Here is a 19026-nt window from a genome sequence, read left to right on the forward strand (position 1 = left end):
ATTGCTGATGAACTGGGTGCATGTTATGTGTTTTTATACCAGCCTGTGAGAGCAAATTGTTCAGGGTTTTCTCATGTATTTATATGGACATTTAATGGATAAATTATTCAATACATTCTTTTCAGATTGATGATCACTAGATGCTGACGTGGAGCATTCTTATTTCATGCTGGTGTTATCCAATGAACCCTAGTTACAGCTCACTTTACATTTAATCTGCATGTTCACCGTAAATGAAAAAAAAAGAAACCATGCACTTTATAATCCCACAACACACTGTTCCCACTGCCTGAGCCAATGTCACGCTGTACTATGATCAAAATGGTCAGACTTTTTTTTTTTTTTTTTTTTAAATCTGAAGTCAACATTTCTATGCCTTCTTGTGTTAAGCTCTCCACTGTCTGCACCTCACTCTTGTTTACAACAAGCACTATGAGTGAAAAATAAATGATTATCCTCAAACCAACTGCTTTGTTCCTTGATTAAATAACACACCAGAGCAGAGAGAGCAGACTGGTTATATTCAGAAACATTTTATCCACATGAAACAAACAGAGGGACAAGCAACATTATTTTCAGCGCTCATTTTGATTCTCTCTGTATTGTAATTCACTGTAGTGCTTGTCATCTTAATATCAGTACAGTGATAAACTCACAACATAGCAGATATAGTAAGGGTTACAGAGGATATTTTAATAAAACAGCAAATGTGATAGATGACACCAAAATTTAGGTCCCAATGTATTTTCTTCTGGGTTCACTGAGCGTGATTCCTCCTTCTTTCATTCCTTTCCTGAAAGCCTGAACCTGTGAAAGGGAAAAAAAAAAAAAATCAGGAAGTGAAGAACATGAAGCAGGTGAAAAAGACATACAAATCATTTCTCTAACAGCAATTCATGCTTTATGTACTCACAGCGTCAGAGCGATAGGCCCAGGGAATAGCCCTGTACACCATCCTGGTGATGCCAGCCTGTTGACATCGACGTGCCAGCACCTCACCCACAGCCTGACATGCTGCCACACACCTTGTAGAAGCCAATTCCTTTTTCAATGCCCACTCTGTGGTTGAGCAGGTCAACACTGGGATAGGAGAACTGCTGGAGAACACTTGTGCCGTCACATAATGTTGGGTGCGAGAAAACACCAACCTGAAAAGAGACAAACGTGGTAAAACATGAGAAACAGGAGGATGCGAGGGTTAGAGAATATGAGTGAAATAAAAATCATGATAAAAGAATATTTTTCCTATAACACTATACATCTTTATATGGAAAATGAGATTCACCAATCAATCAAAATAATATTCAATGCCAAAACAAGACTTTAATGGTTTACTTTTTAGATTACAATTTGTTTGGAATTATTCCTTTGGAAAACACAGTATTGTAACCAATATCAACCAATGTCGCCACTGACAACATGATAATATTGAATTACTTCCCATTCCTAGAGGAGTCCCTTTAAGATCACACTGAGAGGCAAATCAACTGAATATCTGCATGCACACAGAATTTAGGTAAAAAACATGAACAATAATACAGTAACTCTACCTGTTCTTTAAAGTCTTTTATCTTTTCTATCTTTTGATTTGTTATTGACCTTTTTTTTTATCTATTAAGAGATACACACAATTTTGGTGCCAAAGACACTTAAGGCCAATTAATCTCGATCTCATTTGTGAAATACTGAGAAAATGCTGTTGACACTGCAATAAAAATGAGAAATGAATCACCTGATTTTACAAAGAGCTAAAAAAAAAAGTGTGACTTTAAAGACAACTGTTCCTCGTACACACAGACCTGTGGTAGAACTCCCGGTGGGGCCAGGTCGTTTTCCAGCCCCGGTCCTTCACAGCCAGCGCCATCTGCTCCAGGTTCCGGGGGTTTCTGTTCACAAAGGTCGGGTTCACGGCTTCATTTTCGTTCGCGCTGGGCTCCGGCTGAGAGGCTGCTTGGCTGAGACACCGAGCTGGGAGACGGACAACAGGTAGATAGGCTATTTGATAACTATTTGGATTAAACTAGCCACTACAATCAACCTGTTAAATAACGTTAACTGACACACCGGTGTGTAAGTAGCTGAAGAGAATAAAGGTTAAGCAGTTGTGACTTACCTGTCTGGTTTGTAGCCGCAACCGGGCGACAGCGTTGAATTTGACCTAACAACTGGCGCACACAGCGATTTAAATCACTCAGAGCCATTTATTCCTCAGCTGTGTTCACCTCACAAAGTAAAACACAGGGTCGGTCAGTGTGCTAGCATCTGGTAAGGCTTTATGTCCTTAAAAACATACTGTGGAACAATTTGCTACGAGTTCAGCGTGACATGTCCGGCGCCATCTTTGACATTCAGACAACATCCGGTTAACTTACCGGTGCCACAGCAGAAACAGCACGGACAGAAACAACCCTCTTTAACTCTTATAAGATCCACTTACACGTCTGCATCAAGAATAATAGGATTTGCCGTCTATTTACTCTACAATAATTTCCAGTGCTGGAAAGTAACTCAGTACTTTTTCTTAAGTATGATTTTGAATGCAAGACTTCATATATAATGAATTATTAATACCTATTATATTTTATTTACATGTTCTATCACTTATATGTACTTTGATGTAAAGCACACTGAGTTTACTTAAAATTAAATGTGCTTTATTTCTCCTTTCCTTTACATTGTGGTATTCTTCCGTATATTTACACTCAAAGGATTTAAGTACTTCTTCCATCACTGTATAGTATAGTCAAACATATAAATGACACAATAGTGCGACTACACAACAGGTAAGGTAGCCTGTTCAGTCAATGACTTCCCACAATAAGATTAAACAAGAAATTTTTTTATTTCAGTTCAGATTTTACAGTGCAAACCAGCAGAAAAAAAGAGACACGTGTCTAGAGCAGAGTGTTGTTTAAAGTGGTGACATGTTAATGGATGATATTATATGTCCAAATGAATAAACAAGCACTCAGTCCCAGTAAGGCACCTGGAAACACTACCAATAAATACCTGTTGTGTGTTGTGCTTGGAAGACATGACATGACAATGAGTGGAAAGTACCTTTGGCTCATGAACATCCTTGAGATAATCCTGCTGATCCCTGCTGTCATTTGACAAATTCTACAGGACTGGCTTATTAAAGTACAATACACCAGTTCAACAATCACACATTCCCTTAAACTGCAGAAGAGATTCATTAATTGATGTACTTTCCCTTTCATAACTGAAGATTATAAAGCGAGAAGTAAATGATTACTATCCCTTTCACTACTGAAAGAGTAATTAGAAAGCATTACATAACACTGAGAGTGGAAAAAATTAGCATTGAGATACAAAAGTATGTTTTTCATTTCATATAATGTACTTGTAATTCATAATAAAAGGAATCATTTTCATTCTAGTGATGCAAAAATAACAGTCATCATGATCACTGTGCAAGTCAATTAAACCATTTCATAGCCTACAGGCAGTAGAATACCACTGTTAAAGGCAGGGTTATTCTGAAGTGTTGCAGTCCAAGTACTCAATAATATACATAAATTAACGTAACCGTTTGGCAATACTAAGCAATAACTTGGCAGATCATACAGCAGCTGATCCATTGATCAGAGATGAGAAAGAGAAAGGGCTCAGCTTGTAGCCTGTTCCACTATAGAACTTGTTCTGAAACTCCACCCTGCAAGAGATGGGAGCAGAGTCAGCATAAAATACAAAATACAAAAAAATACATAATCAATTTTTATCCACCCACACAATTTCTCTACCTCCTTAAACAATCCTGTCCACTTCATTCTAAATTGGACTTTAAGCTGAATATAAAGTTTGATTTACAAATGATTGATTTGGTGATGCTCTGAACTTTCGTATGGTTTGGTATGGCTTTTCATTTTCTTTCTTTAAAAAATGTGGTTCCTCAAGTGAGTTTAGTGGGTTGTTTATCAATCTTAGATTGATGTCATCTTGAATAACACTGCAATCATATTTGGAAATAATTCATAATTTTTTCTCAGACTCATATGTTCTCTTTTAAAATCTCACTTATATCAATGTTTTTCATCATCCCTCTTAAATAAGGAGTCATTTGAATCTGAAAATTAGTTTTGCAGGTTTAGACCTAAGGATTTGTTAATCTGAAAATAGTTCCATATTATTTTAAGACAGCTCTGAATGGAACAGGGCCATTTTCCCCTTTGTCCTGTCCTTCCCCTCATTCTTACCAGTGCAGACGGAGCGCATGGAGGAAAGCTGAGAGGCCCTCCATAACAAGCAGAATGGAGACAGTCAACACAGCAAAGAAGGCAAAAATCACAAAAAGGACCACAGATCCCATATAGCCAGACCACTTCAGGGCAAGACGCATCACCATCACCCACAACACCTCTGACAGCTCTGTGGAGACACAAATAACTCACCATCACATAACCATAACTGGTTGGAACAAAACCATCATGTGTTTAAATAACTGGCTCAAAAAAGAATAGTATGAGTGTGTTTGGTTTTAAAGAGGAAGTCTGTCCATTTGTATACATCATGTGAGTATGAAGATACACATTGTGTTTGTGTGTGTCAGTATGTGTGCCACTGACGTGCATGTGCCAAACTGAGAGCCCAGAGTCGGAGGTAAGAGGCGGTGTTGGAGATGCAGCCCAAGCAGTACTCTATGGTGTGGATGGCCTGATGCATGAACACGTCTGCAGCATCAAACTAATGCAAACAACACAGTTAAAATAGTTAGTGAAGAAACACAAGAATACATATTTGACCAGATTTAATCCGTTTAGTGAATTTAGTTCCTTGTCTTACCTCCTCTTCAGCAGCTCCTCCCTCTGTCTCCCCTTGATGAGTATTGATGGAGCTTTCGTCAGCCACCAGTGGACGTCTGTCTTCCTCCTGAGATAGTGAAGAATTAAAAAAAAACAATCTGTGAGGAATTGCAGCTCACTGTAAATAAAAGGGTTAAAGTTCAGTCAAACACAAACTCACCACTTGACGTCGTCTTCTCTTGAATGTGACGTATTCATATGTTGGCTTTCCTAGCAGGAGGACCGGGACTGAACACAGAGCCAGCACCACCAGGACCTTCTGCACCACAGTCTACATAAAGAGTGAAGGGAGATCTGTGTTGAAGTACAACACTGGTATTTTTGCAAGTTACCTCCCCATTTACTACAAATAGTATATACACTTTAATTTCAGCAAACCAGCAAAGCATGCTGTAGTTTTTATGTCTACCTTCCAGGTGTTTTTGTCATTGTCTTTTTCTCAAAATTACATTATTGCTGTTTAATGCAGTTAAAGCACTGATTGCTTCAAGAAATCTTCTAAAGTGACTTCTACATCTGAGGTCTAAGAGTAATCTGCCAACAAAACAGCTCACACTGGTTAATTAAAAAAAAAAAAAAAAAAAAAACTGAAATATTGTAACTTTATGTATTAAAACAGTTGCTGACTAGCTCACTGTTATGTCTTGGATACTTTAACGTACAGATTTTGGATTTATTTTTGGAAAAAAAAATTCTAATTCACACCTAAATAAATCACCTAAATAATGTTATTTAATTCACAATGAAACAACCTTCACATAAGATAATGTAGACAAAAACTAACTGTTGTGGGTTTCATGTCTAAAAACACATTCATCATCATAAAGACTGTGGCATACTTTAAAATCATTGGCGGTTATGTAAAGTGTAAGCAAACCGTAAAACAAACATGGAACTCTGATATGTTCCTTTTAGGGTAATGAGCAAACAACACACCTGTCCTTCATAGAGTGGTGGGTTTTCAGCATTTTCTGCAAAGAGGAACATGTCTATGAAGTGGATAAGTATACTGGGAGCGATTTTAGACTGGGTGGGAGTGTAGGCAATCCACTTGAAGACCACCATGAACACCAGGTAACCGAACAGACACACCATGAAGAACAGCTCTGGGATCAGTACAAAGAACACACTGCTTAACTGGCCAAAGTGCCTGGAGAAAAAACCACAACATGGGGAAGTAGAAACAGAGAAACAAGGACATGTGAAGGCAAGTTAGAACAGATATGAAAATAAACAACAACTGAGATGTACACACTCCAAACAGAAACATTAAAAAAGTAAAACATGATTACTCACCAATAATTAAAGAATGACAAGCAGACTCCAAAAGTCATGTGAATGACACCGATGATGACTGACATCTTCATCTTGTATGAATTAAGGAAAGTCAGTTTGTTGTTGGCCAAGCCCCAAATCTGACAACGACACAGACAAGAGAGAATTAGTTTGAGTAAAGTGACAAAGCAGATGGCAGGGTGAAGAATGCTGAAGATGTCAATGAAGAGGTGAAGAGTTTGATGGACAATACCGGGTCAATGCCAAATGGATAAGGGCTGGTGAAAACACCGGACACAACAGGATCCATGGACAAGTACTGATTCCCTGCCAGGACTGATGCACTGAAAAGAGATGACACAAATGTGAGATGGACAGGAAATAGAGCCTGTGAGAACTGAAAAAAAGAGCTATAAATCATTTTCAAGCTTGCATGTATGAAATGTCCTCACTTCCATATGTTCTTCTCAAACATTGGACCGACATGCCACGCTGAGCTGAAGGTACTGAGGCCTCTGCTGAAGCACTCGTTGTAAATGGCCCCCGTGTAGACAGAGAACAGTCCCATCAGCAGAATCAGATACCTTCCTCCAAACATCATCCTCCAGATCTGAAACACAGAGAGGGATTTTATTTCAGTGTTTTGTGTGCAAGGTCAAAGACATGTTTAAGCACTTCTGGCTTAGTCTTTGAAATAATCAATTTTGAAATTCTACATTTTTCTTTATTCCTTCAGATTAATCCATAGACATTAAATAAAAAATATATATGAATGTAAATACCTGCAAAATCAAACTAAAACTAAATATGGCCCAATTACTTTCAAATGAATTTATCTAGCCTGACATTGTATGTGCAATATGCAATGATCCTGACAGTTAAATGAAAAGAAAGACAGACAGCAATTATTCTGACATAAATCTAGTGTTTGGTTCCAACTGCCAGTTTGATTTCAAGTGGGTAAAAAGCTGAATTCATAAACCTCTAATAAAAATCTTTTGTCTCCTTTATCTCTTTTGATATAAGAAGAGAACAAATGAAAAATCTTTGAGTAGTCATTAACCTGAAAGCAAAGCAAAGTAGCTGCAAGTTAATTAAGGGATTTGTACTCTGGTAATAAAATCCGATTCAATAAAATGCTATTAAATTGACACCGCGTCTTATCCTTCCATTGAGCCTGAGTGTGTGTTTTGCATGTGTGGGCACTGTGAGCGAATATCCTCTGAATGACCTCATTGTTGTTGCTCTTGAGTTTGGGGTCCTTCTCCTCCAGAACCATCCAGAGGGCAGCCAGAGTCATCAGTAAACCATGACCCACGTCCCCAAACATCACAGCAAACAGGAAGGGGAATGTAATTATGGTGTACACCGCTGCAGGGGCATTGAGAGAAAAGACTTGACTAAACTTAGAGGAAAAAACTAGATGTGAGGCTGAGAATTCTCTGGCTCGTACGGAAACATCTGACATGCCCTTTTTCTTTCAAGACATTAATGAAGAAACCTTTTTTTTTGTGGTATGCTGACGTACCTGGATTGACTTCACGGTAGCTGGCCACACCGTACGCATCAACAATGTTCTGGAAACCAGCTGTGAAAGAGTTGAGGGGAAACAAGGTAGGTGGAGGGGTGGAGCACGGCAGGCGGTTGTAGAAAGAGTCGACCCCACTTCCACTCTTTCTCTGAGGATGGAGAAGAAGTTCGGATAAAGATGAAGGAAGAGAAACATTTGGCAAATACGTGTTTATGTTAATTCTCCCTGTCTACAGCATTATCTTACCCCCCCCTCTCTCAGAGCACTCTGCAGTTCAGGCAGCTTGGCAACAGGACACCAGGCCTCAGCAATCAGGCATTTGTCAGTGACAGAGGGGCTGCAGAGATTCAGCACCATCTGGACCGCCTTGCACTTCTGAACCCGCACCTTCCACTGGGGCAGTACAGCCACCGCCCGCATCAGCAGCTGCTGCAGGAAGGCCTCAGTCTGTGACAGCACCTGAAGTAGAGGGAAGTGAAAGGACAGGAGAGTGAGGGGATAAGTGACATACCATCTTGGGCTTTCTACTATTTTCAAGCATGAGACATTACAAAAGAGGGTGAATGCTGGTGATTGGATCAATGTAGCAACAAATAGTCACTGTGCTTTTATAAAGAGGCTTTCTGCTTACTGATTTGATATCTTCAATTCTGCCTTGAAGTCCCTGGAGAATCTCCTCTCGCTCAGCTGTGCTCTCAGGGTATGCAAATGTCTGTGTGCGGAAACTGTGAAGTGGGGAAATAAAGATATTCAACATGTGAAAGAGACACTGTAGTGTGGAGATCTACAGTACAATAAAGACCATCTAACTGGTGCACCCACCAATCACATATCTTCTTGACTTTCTGTCCGATCTGTTCTCCCCAATAGGAAATGAGGAACACTGTCCATTGCACCATTTCCCCCTGCAAACAAAGACAAAGGAAACAGCTTTGATGAGATACCCATATGAAAGTTCCTTAGATGTGGAAAATCATCAGACTACCCCTGCAGAAGAATTAACTTTCATGTCTATCCCTCAACCATGATCGCCATTTCCCACCGTGTCCGGGTGCTCGAGGCGATCCTCCATTTCTCTGAAATCCACAATGATATAACCACGACACGCCCGCCATAACAACCGTTCAAATGAGGGGACCTTCCAAGGATGGACCACTCCTGCCACAAAACTGAAAGAGGAGACGCAGTGAGAGATGTGTCACACACAGAGAAAACTTTAGAAAGGAGTTTAAATACATTTTAGGAAATGGCATGTACCTGAGGTGGACATCTTGGCGGTTATCAAACAGGCCTTGGCTTTCCAATACAGGTGGTGGTGCCTATGAGAAGAAGCAAAAGAAGAAAAATGTGTGTTTTTTTGGTCAGTTTTCTGAATACAGTACAATAATTAAAGAAAAGGTAATAAATGATGCAGAAAATGTTGCAAAAAATATTTTTTAACCACCTGTGAGGCTGTCAGAGAGTGTGTTCTGGTCAGGACACCACGGTACTGACACAGCTGGGTCAGCTGAGCCCGGAGGCTGTCTCTGTTCCTGGACACCTAGGAAGACACACAAAGGCAAATATGAAAAAAACTGTCAAGCCAATAAGTTCAACCTGTTTTGATAGTAGTGTACTAATGAGACAACAGGGGCTCTTCTTTGATTTATTAGCATGGCCTTGTTTTAAGCACTAACCTCTTTGAGCTCTCTGGCCAGCCTCTCGCTCTCTTCCTCTATAGTGATAAGTTCACGGGGCTGAGGGGCAGAGGGTGTCGGGCATGGAGGAGGGAGAGGGCCCTGCAAGGGTGGAGATAGGGAGCGACTGATCTCCTGCTCCAGGAAGGCTGAGGGGCAGATAAAAGACGATCAGAGAGGGCAGATGGAGAATCTAAACAAGACTAATAAAGAACATGGATGAAAATACAGGTGGGCAACGATGAGTGATTATTGCTTACTAAAAGTTTTCTCAAGGTCTTCACATCGTCTGACTTCGCCGACAAACTTCCTCTGGAAGGCATTCACATTTGGATTTAACTGAAATCAGAAGGACAAGAGCCGAGGAGAGAGGAAGAGAGCAACAGGGTTACTCATGTTTATGGAACATTTTTGCTATGTCTTACAGTGACTCAAAGCAACCATCAGTTCATCATCTCATCTAAGGACCGATTTAGAAATGCTGCAGATTGCTGAGCCAAAAAACATTAAAACAGAGTTGAAATCAACCCACCATTTGCATGTGAAGAGAAGTCAGTCATAAAAGTGGGCAAAACTGTTTAACATGGAAAAACATTCTGGCCAAAACAGCTGACTAGTTTAAGAGGCCTCCAATTGGTTTGGACTCTCTTTCCCACAAGATCATGAACCAAGAGCTGAACAAGCATTGAAGTGACTCACATCTCTGAACTCAACCAGGCCCAGCTCCCCCAGCTCACTGACACAATTGTAGGCCGAGCCAGACTGTAGGAAGAGCTGTACCAGGCACACCTCCTCGCTGCGAAACATGGAGCCCATAGTTACCTGCACAACACCAAGGACAAGATCAAATTAATATTTACTTATAAAAACTGACCAAGTAGCCAAAGTACTGTAGTGTTTATAGTGGAATGAGATATTACTGAGAATGTGGAGAGGAGAGAGGCAGTAAACAGGGGGGAAAAAAAGTTCACAGAGGGCATCTATTTTCAGTTAGGACAATATAAGCCTCTAAGTGACAATGCTGAAGCTCATGAATTGAAACTAAAGAAAAAGGAAGTATCAAGTCCTCCTGACTGTGATGAAGTGGGATTTCCATTTTTGCTCAGACATGGTCCTGCCAATATTACAAGTTCACAGTTTAGTCAGTTTAAAATCACTCTACAATACAAAAAAAGAAAAAAGGTCACATTGCCAGTTTTTTACATCCACCTTGCTAAAACTAAAGCACTCCAATAAAAGAGGTGTGCAATAAATCCAACTTTTTTTGTTGAAACTGCTTTAGAGAGGTATTGATTCAATTTTACAGTGATTTTAGAGGCTGTAGTTTGTGGCGGTATTGAGCTGTATTGTGTTATACTATAGTCAACTTAAATACCATTGAAGCATCAAAAAACACAGGCTCAAAATGACTGAAAACTGAATCAACACCTCTCTGAAACAGTTTAATCATTAACTGAACATCATAATTTTAACACCAGAAAGCATATTTTTTCCTAGGGTGTACCTAATAAACTGATGAATGAGTTTTAAACCAAGTAATAACATTTCTGAAGACTGGGTGTTGAATAAAAAAAAACAATGACGGGAACAGGACTCGATATTAGAACTATAGAACTCAGTACATTGTGAGAATTCAAAGAAAAACCTACGGTAATAAAATAAACTTTTGCATTTTCTTGAACAAATAGCTCGGCTCGGCCTCGACCGTTTCACCTCTATAATGCCTGTCTCTGTGTACATTTTTTTCGCCATACAGAACTGGAGCAGAAGTTTAATTTTGAGTGGTACACCATGCCAATGAAAAGAAGCGCAAACCTTTGCAGCCAAACAAAAGATATCACGTTAAATAAATAAAAAAAAACAAGCTGAACTGATAAATTAAGGTTGGGGAAATCCCGTGGAGGGAAATTAAAGTAGCACAAGGCTCTGATTTGTGTCATGACAATAGCTGGCCATACGCTGTGGATATGAGGTAGAAAACAGCTTCACATGAGCACAAAATGAAGCTAAATACAAAACATCTCACCTGTCTGTCCCCTAAATTCCGTTGGACTCCAACCTGCTGTCTTTCAGGCTTTCCAGCCCCGTACCGACTGACACACCGGTGACAGTTAACCGGGACAAACCAGACGTGTTTGTGAGAAGTTCTACCGTCTCGAACTTCCCGTTTGTGAGAGTCACGTTACTGCAGTCTCACGTGACAGATGGCGTTCGTCTCTCATTCGGCCACTAGAGGTCGAGATTTTCAGGTTATTAAATGGCGGTAACCAACGGAAACATAAGGTTGGTTTTATTTGAGTCGACGATTCATATCTAACGCCAGCCTAATGGTAATTTATGTTACATACTTTGATTTAGATTAGATAATATCTGTAACAAACAATGGTTGCTAAGCGACACCATGACGACACGAACGGCATGATGGTGGCAGATTCCTCCGTTTGAAAATAACAAAAACTACAACTCTGTAGAAATACTGTTACTGTAGTCGTGCAATGAAAAAAATACTTAAGTAAAAGTACACTAGTATAAGTGTAATCAGGTAATCAAATAAGTAGGCAATGCAGAAAAGTGCCCCCAGTAATTATGTGATCACCATTACTCATGTATTGTGTACGTATTTCCTAATGTAATTCTTTTATATAGGACTACAACTAATGATTATTTTCATTATAGGTTAATCAGATTTATTTTTGGATTGTAAAAATTGCACACCACAATTACTCACAACCAAAGGGACACCTTCAAAATTCTCTTGTCCAATATACAGTTCAAACCTCACATACTGCGACTGATAGAGGGAAGTAATCTCATTTGAGAAGCTGGAACGATGAAATCTTTGTCATCTTTGCATGACATGTAAGGAATAAAAAGTAACAATAAGTGACATTACCTCCTGAAAATGCGTCTCTTGGACTGGCACGCCCTTGGCAAAACTTGGTAAAAAAAAAAAAAAAAGTTCCCCCTCAAACAAAAAGTCCCGTCAGAATGTAAGAAGTCACTCGTGAATACAGTATGTTCCAGTTGTGAAGGAAATCTTGTGGAATTTATGCAGGACAATGCATTCTCTGATGTTTTCCGTAAAAAATTCAATTACCTCGTTAAGGCTTTGTAACATTAGCCTACATATTTTCTTCCTCCTCCAGTGGAAAATTCAAATTATGAAAATGCAACATCACATTTAAAATTCTACTACTGGACAAGATATCTCCTATTGCACCGAACAGTCCATTCTCACTGTAAGTGCACACAATATTTCAGCTTTCTTTGTTAGTTGCACATTGAGCCAATGACTGACTTGTAAACTAGTTGTTTTATTACAAATATCATGTTCATGTGCAGGGTGCTTAAACTCTTGCTTTAAGAGTGAGCACAGAAACATTTCCCCATAAGCAGATATATATGTAGACAGCTTTCTGGTGTCTAACTCTGTACATTCTCATTCTGCACAGTGAAGCTCAAACACCACAGTTAAGTATCAAGAAAAACACATTTTTGAGTGGATGGGGGCTTTAAATCATTTGTAGCTTGAATATGTCATGAAACAATGGACCGTTAATCAATGTCATCAGGCTGATATAGGCTACAAAATGAGCAACTTTAATTTTACGAAACCTGATGAAATGTCTGAAAATGGAGTTAAAGTGAAATTATTTTATTTCCTTCAGAAGATGCAACAGTGCCCTTAGTCTTAATCTGACAAATGCACATATGGCAATACAAAAGATATTTTATTTTATTGTAAAAGGGCAGCGGTGCAACGGGTAAAATAGCAAGTAACGAGAAATATACAATTGGAATAAAAGACAAAAGTATAAATGGAACAAATGAAACAGAAAATTAAAATGAGGGGAGGATAAACAACTAAATTTGTCACAGAGGAAAATGAATCTCATACATCTGTTCATCTTCTGCTTAGATGTACTGTTCAATACAGATTATTTTCATTTTACCCTAAAGATACTGTAATGAAGCTGGTCTACCTTAAAGCAAAACAGATTGTTTTCACACCCCGTACAGGTCACAACTGTGGACTGGAGTTCTTATAAGCAATTTTAGACCCCCCCCCACACACACACACACAAAAAGAAAATACTACAGTAAAATCATAATTGCTGGCAAATCAGACAGGAACATTACACTGGCTTCTGCATCTCATTTAATATCATTTATATTTCAATGCCAACAAACATGTTGTTATCCTAGCCATGCTGCTGTGGTTTCAATTAGCAGATAATTTCATGGGATTTCTTTCCTGGATGTGACGACTAACACACTAAAGAAGCAAAGTTAGCACTGATTTTTTTCTTGTTTTTCTAAAAATTACAGGTCTATGCTAAGTCTGTGCCAACGGGTAGTGAATGCTCAGACAGAGACCTCTATCCTCCTCTCACTTTTTTGTCCTCCTCCCATTCTGCATGTATGTTTTTTTACAAACTGTAAAATTTGAGACTTCTGTCCATTCCTGCTGAGGTCAGGAACTGAGCGTTCTCTCCAAAGGCCACTCCAGTCACCAATCCTGTATGGTCTATAGTAAGAAAGAAAAGGGCAAGGTGAAAAATCTGCTACTTCCTCACAGCAAATACAAAATGACATGAATACTAGATACATAGTGGGGTCCAAAAGTCTGTGGCCACTTTCCCAAAGTCCAGAAAGTGGTCACAGACTTTTGAACCTGATTTGAAGAGAGATTGGCATTTTTGTCCCTCACCTGTGAAGTTGAGGACCTCAGACCACTGCTTGCAGATGTAGACACGGATGTCAGACCCTCCTACAGCCAGATAGGTACCACTCTGATCAAACACAAGGGACTTCACCTGAAACAGAAAAATAAATGAGATTCAGAAACACAGAGGTATGAGAGTCTGTGACTTAATGTGTGCTTGCCAGGCTCATATTTCCCCATCAACTTTCTGTTGGTATCTCTTATCAGACTCTTACTTTAGGCCATCTTAGTAATTATATCACATTAAATATGTTTGTACATTTTCTTGCTAAGGGTTAGAAGAGCAAAGATCAACGCCACTTCCATGTCTGTATGTTAAAAAGGAAGCTAGAATCAGAAGGTGATTAGCTTCGCTTAGTATTAAGACACAAAGCAGTGGAAACTGGCTGACACGGTTGTCCCCAAAGTTATAACAATCCCCCTAATACCTCTACATTAAATTAATTAACAGATTTTGTGTTGAGACACAAATGTAAAGGGTAAAGATGAGGACTTTTGGGGAGTTCAATGCCGCAGCTATTTCTCTGAGTGCAAATTTCGACAAATTTCTTTAATAGTAGGAATACCCGTCCTTTCTTACCTCATAGTTGTTGTCCAGAGTTATGGTCTTGAAGTTCTTCAGTTTCCTCAGATCCCACAGTTTCAGAGAGCTATCCTGGGCACCTAGAGAACAGTGTCAGAAAAGGAGGTCAGTGTCAATAAAGCTAATGTAAGTACATATACAACTCCAGGTCACTTTAGTGCCAAAACAAGGCCTGAAGATGCTATAGTTAGCAATAGATCTGTGGGTCCTACAAACAAATGTGTTTTGCAAATTTCCTACTTTTTCTGTTCTTTGGTTTCTCAGTAGGATTTTAAAAAGGAAATATGGGTCAGTGTACTCCTAAAGCTTCCTGCAACTTTACATAAAAATGGTTGTAAAACTGCTGTTAGTAGTCACCTGTGGCCAGATAGTATCCATTCTCAGAGAAAGCAATGGAGGTGACAGGGCCAGAGTGGCCAGGGAAGTTAGCCACATTGGTGCGCTCCTTCAGATCCCAAATCTTGATTTGGGAGTCAGCCGTGCCAGTGCCAAAAATGAGACCATCAGGGTGGAACTGAGCGCAGGTGAGAGCTGTAGAGGGTACACAGAAACATTACTACCTGGAGGAAGGCTCATTCATACTGTCAAACACATTTGTTAATATAGAGTCACTTACCACATCCAGCACTTTCATCAGTTACTTTGGTGAGGACTCTACCAGTCTGGATATCAGAGAAAGCCCAGTACTGCGGGATAAAAATAACAGTGAAGTTAGTGTGATGGCAAATCTTTAACAGTGAATGGATAGCCCGTATCATTACTTCTGTCATTAATTGATATATAGGGTCTGTGGGTATTTTCTTCAAGCTGCAAACACCTGATCCTCAGAGGAGCTGAGAAGGTAGTCCCCAGTAGCATGTAGAGAGAGTCCAGTGACACCTGCTTCATGGGCACGGACCACCTGCACACAGTTGCCTCCCGTGACAGACCACACACGGATAGTGGTGTCTGGAGATGCAGAGAAGACCACAGACTAGAGGGGAAAAGACAGGAAAGGAACAAGGGAAGGGAATAAAATGACAACAGTTAAGAATAAAAGATCATGCCTCCAAAATCTGTTTTTTATTCAGTCATCTGAAGATACAATACTTTGACTGGTTCACATCTTTAAACAAAAAAAGGAAGTTACCTGAGATGGATGGTAAATGACAGAGGTGACCTTCTTTGTGTGACCCTTAAGTGTCGCCACAATCTGCTCCTCGTTCTTGTCAAATACCACCACATTTTTATCAGCCCCACCTAGAAGAACACAGGTGGGGTCAATAAACTGAAAGATGTTTCAAATGAGATCTAGCATGCCGATAAATCACAAAAACATTAAAATCGAAATATTTAGTGTACCAGTAAGCACTTTGTTGGTGTCTGAGGGACACAGATCCAGAGCCAGAATACCAGGAACACTGGCACTATGAAGACCCTAAAGGCAACAAAAGAAAGCATGTTGACAGTATGTTGATTGAATCACTTGAACAAACTGTTGCAGCCTCCTGATCGAAAAGGGGAACCAGACAGAAATATATACTTACAGCATGGGAGGCCACTTGACGGTATTTGCTGAGATCCTCAGCTCTAACCAGCTCCTCTGGCACAGTCTTTCCTCTCTGGAGAAGTACAGTGAGGTTGTTACAAGGAGTATGAAAGCATATTACATAGTACCACAATAGTTACACAGCACTGAAATATTACAGCAAAAATCAGCAAATTGTGGCTAAACAAAAGTATACCTTCTTTCTCTCTGTGGTGAGGATAGTAGCTTTGTCTTGGAGCTGCAGACAGGAAAAAAGGCATGTTGAAACACATCTTAGAGCTACTGGGGAAATGGAAAGCTTACGGCAAAATAATGATTTATGTAGGTAGAGGAAAAAGTCTTACCTTCTGGATGATCTCTGGGGTCATTCCCACCTGTTCACTAATCTCCATAGGCTCTCCACCAGCACCCTGCGAGGGCAGAAATAAACACAGATAGGAGCAAGCACAGCAAAAGATGTGATGAGCATTTCTGATCAGTATCTTATCAACTGAAATCAAAAGTCAATAACTCACTGCTGCAGCTGGTTGAGAGGCAGGAACTGCCTGAGGGGCAACCAATCCAGCTTGGGGTTTGAGTGTGGCAAGAGCTATAAGAAGGAAATACACCCATAAGAAAAAACATGATGGTGTGGAGCAGATTCTGGAGAGAGCTGGTGAACATCTAAAAGCCATTCTATGTGCTTTACAACTGCAATTATGCCCTAAAGTAAGGACATGAAAACTGCTGTTAACCCACCTTCTCTGGCAGCAGTGACCTCTTTGGTGAGTCGAGCGATGACTCTGCAGGCTGCATCGTGTTGGTAGAGAGCATGAGATAGTTCTTGACGAGTGGTCTGCAGTTGCTGCCGCAAGGTGAAGCTGTGGAGCATAACGGCATCCTACAACAGAAAAGTCAGGATGAGGGAACTCTTCTCCTTTTCTAAAATCCATATTTTAAAAAGGAAAAATGACTATCTTTTTTTGTAATTATCAACTTGACTCATACTTCCTAGAGTGGATTTCAACAACAACCAGAGAGCAACATCTTTTAATTCTTTTGGTGAATTGTATGTCAGGTAGGAAAAGAGCAATGGCACAATGTAATTAGAGCAACCAAATTGTTTCAGTCAAGACAGAATATGCATTGTATTCTACTAAAGCTACTGTTATTTGAAAGACTGGAAGACTCCACCTAAGGTGCTCGCCGTTAAGAATACTGGTAAAAAGAAAATGGTCTAGAAAAAAAATGCCAGCTGTTCATTTAAAACAGTAATTCTGAGTCACATTTAAAGTATGAAGGTGTTTTGTTGTTCTCCTTTGTGACTCCTTAAGGTTAACAACACTTACCCATTCATCTTGAAGGGACTTGAGAATGGCAGGAATGCTTGTTGCTGATGGTGCCTTTGGTCTAATAGGATGGGACACTAAAGAGAAGAGAAAATTTGCTCATGTTCAGAATAAGCAGCCTCTCATTCTTAATAATCATGTCACAGCAGTCTTGATTATTAATGTTGATTTGTGATTGTTTCAGGGACACTAGCAGTAGCAAGTCAAACAATGCACACTAGTGGCAAGAGCAAGGACAATATCTGATATTTGTCCTAACATACCTTTAAGCCGTTGAAATAAGTGATCACCTGAGCACTTAATCAATAGGCCAATCCTCAGTTTAATCCAAAATGAAAATATTTGTTAAAGCACTAAACATCACAGTTGAAGGTTACAACAGATGAACACAGATGCAGTTTGTTAAAGCCTTCTCATAAGGGCGAGTTAATTTAATATAACTTGCTTAACTACTACAGGTTTATATTACAACATGCAATTAACAATACTTCATGAATGTCAAGCTTTCCCATAGTTTGTGTATCCTCATTGATATAAGTGGGGCAGAGAAAATATTAAATACACGTCTCAGTATAATGCAACCCCCAAACCTCAGGCTCATTAGTGAACAGTGAACATAAATATGAATCAACACCTCAGATACAACTTCCATGATGTTTTATTACAGGGCCGCTACATTAGTAAGGTTTCATAATAAACTGGGGGTTGAGTATTTATTTCATTAGCTTGCTTCCAGTTTACCTTTGATATCTACGAGCTGCTCCTCAGACAGCGGCTGCCCATTCATCGGGTCCGTTCCATTCTCCGCGATGTACTTCTCGATCAGCCTGCGCTCAAACACCTGGTTGGACACCGGAGAGACGCACGGGTGCTCCGGCACCTCGTTGGAGACTGGGGGAAAGAAAAAAAGCAATTACAGCTTCAAAAACCACATGATACCAAAATTAAAATTACTTGATAAGACCGGTGAACTATCACAAGTAGAAGGCGGCACTGCGTGGCCGCTAACGTTAGCTACATTAGCTAGTAGCATTAGCGCGGTGCCTAGCTAACCTGCACTACCTCCGTCATTTCAATTAAATCAACTTCACTTACTTGCACAAACCAAAGACATAGTCCCGACGCAGTCCGAAGGATTTCGTGTAAATAATGATTAACACTCGCCCAGTTCTCCAATATGTATTAGCACTAATGCACACTTTCCTTATGTTTTGCTCAAATTGGAAGTAGCACGCTGTCCTTTCATTGCCGCTACAACCGGGTTTCTTCTTCTTCTACGACTTCCTCCAGTGTCTAAGCTTCAGAAGTGCGCCGCTGTCCCCTACCGACGGAACAACAACACTGCTCTGATCGATGCACTAAAAATTTGCTCTGAAATTATGAGTCAACAGACTGAAAATTTAATGACAAAAAAATTGACAATTGTTTTTTAATCGTTTAAGCCACTTATCAAGCAAAAATACATATATTTTTCTTCTGTTTACAGCTTCTCAAATATGAGTATAAGCAGCTTTCTACAGTTAAAATAAGTTGGATATCTATGGTTGATGGTCTGT

At 39.8% G+C, this 19026-nt stretch overlaps 3 protein-coding genes across 3 annotated transcripts; all 3 read right to left on the minus strand.

Annotated features, from left to right (window-relative positions):
• Nucleotides 1-354: 354 nt before the first annotated feature.
• On the minus strand, nucleotides 355-2346 carry mrpl18 (mitochondrial ribosomal protein L18). The gene is made up of 4 exons (XM_022751648.1): nucleotides 2114-2346; nucleotides 1800-1968; nucleotides 914-1148; nucleotides 355-807 (listed from the first exon to the last, which is right to left on the minus strand). The coding sequence occupies exons 1-4, from the start codon at nucleotides 2199-2201 to the stop codon at nucleotides 730-732; spliced, it is 570 nt and encodes a 189-aa protein (XP_022607369.1). The 5' UTR covers nucleotides 2202-2346; the 3' UTR covers nucleotides 355-729.
• A 477-nt stretch (nucleotides 2347-2823) lies between these two features.
• On the minus strand, nucleotides 2824-11464 carry LOC111226456 (V-type proton ATPase 116 kDa subunit a-like). The gene is made up of 21 exons (XM_022751621.1): nucleotides 11332-11464; nucleotides 10005-10127; nucleotides 9566-9644; nucleotides 9306-9454; nucleotides 9074-9169; nucleotides 8887-8948; nucleotides 8672-8798; nucleotides 8452-8534; nucleotides 8261-8354; nucleotides 7876-8088; nucleotides 7627-7777; nucleotides 7330-7469; nucleotides 6551-6708; nucleotides 6352-6442; nucleotides 6120-6238; nucleotides 5760-5973; nucleotides 4984-5094; nucleotides 4804-4890; nucleotides 4587-4704; nucleotides 4218-4389; nucleotides 2824-3676 (listed from the first exon to the last, which is right to left on the minus strand). The coding sequence occupies exons 2-21, from the start codon at nucleotides 10119-10121 to the stop codon at nucleotides 3583-3585; spliced, it is 2475 nt and encodes an 824-aa protein (XP_022607342.1). The 5' UTR covers nucleotides 10122-10127; nucleotides 11332-11464; the 3' UTR covers nucleotides 2824-3582.
• Nucleotides 11465-12599: 1135 nt separating this feature from the next.
• On the minus strand, nucleotides 12600-18733 carry prpf19 (pre-mRNA processing factor 19). Its single transcript, XM_022751672.1, has 16 exons — nucleotides 18566-18733; nucleotides 18212-18361; nucleotides 17471-17547; nucleotides 16881-17022; nucleotides 16658-16731; nucleotides 16487-16552; nucleotides 16339-16380; nucleotides 16141-16215; nucleotides 15956-16031; nucleotides 15744-15853; nucleotides 15432-15587; nucleotides 15231-15300; nucleotides 14972-15145; nucleotides 14612-14694; nucleotides 14017-14122; nucleotides 12600-13833 (listed from the first exon to the last, which is right to left on the minus strand). Exons 1-16 carry the CDS (start codon nucleotides 18582-18584, stop codon nucleotides 13736-13738), a joined length of 1518 nt encoding a protein of 505 aa, XP_022607393.1. The 5' UTR covers nucleotides 18585-18733; the 3' UTR covers nucleotides 12600-13735.
• Between the last annotated feature and the right edge of the window lie 293 nt (nucleotides 18734-19026).

Source organism: Seriola dumerili, unplaced genomic scaffold, assembly GCF_002260705.1.
Source record: "Seriola dumerili isolate Sdu_G_001 unplaced genomic scaffold, Sdu_1.0 BDQW01000160.1, whole genome shotgun sequence".
In the NCBI taxonomy this organism is placed as follows: domain Eukaryota; kingdom Metazoa; phylum Chordata; class Actinopteri; order Carangiformes; family Carangidae; genus Seriola; species Seriola dumerili.

Bases quoted from the DNA above. Each gene is read 5' to 3' on its own strand.
- LOC111226456 (XM_022751621.1), bottom strand. From the start codon at position 10,121: ATGGGCTCCATGTTTCGCAGCGAGGAGGTGTGCCTGGTACAGCTCTTC. The intron at 8,355-8,451 runs GTGGGTGCACCA...CCCACTTCACAG, and splicing joins GTCAAGAAGATATGTGATTG to TTTCCGCACACAGACATTTG. The intron at 7,470-7,626 runs GTACGTCAGCAT...ATGCCCCTGCAG, and splicing joins CTACCGTGAAGTCAATCCAG to CGGTGTACACCATAATTACA.
- prpf19 (XM_022751672.1), bottom strand. The intron at 15,301-15,431 runs GTGTTTGCAGCT...TTTATCCCGCAG, and splicing joins TCAGCTCCTCTGAGGATCAG to TACTGGGCTTTCTCTGATAT. The intron at 14,695-14,971 runs GTGACTACTAAC...ACTGTTCTCTAG, and splicing joins TGGATACTATCTGGCCACAG to GTGCCCAGGATAGCTCTCTG.
- mrpl18 (XM_022751648.1), bottom strand. From the start codon at position 2,201: ATGGCTCTGAGTGATTTAAATCGCTGTGTGCGCCAGTTGTTAGGTCAA. The intron at 1,149-1,799 runs GTCTGTGTGTAC...GTCTCTTTTCAG, and splicing joins CACCGGGAGTTCTACCACAG to GTTGGTGTTTTCTCGCACCC. The intron at 808-913 runs GTGAGTACATAA...TCCCTTTCACAG, and splicing joins GGGCCTATCGCTCTGACGCT to GTTCAGGCTTTCAGGAAAGG.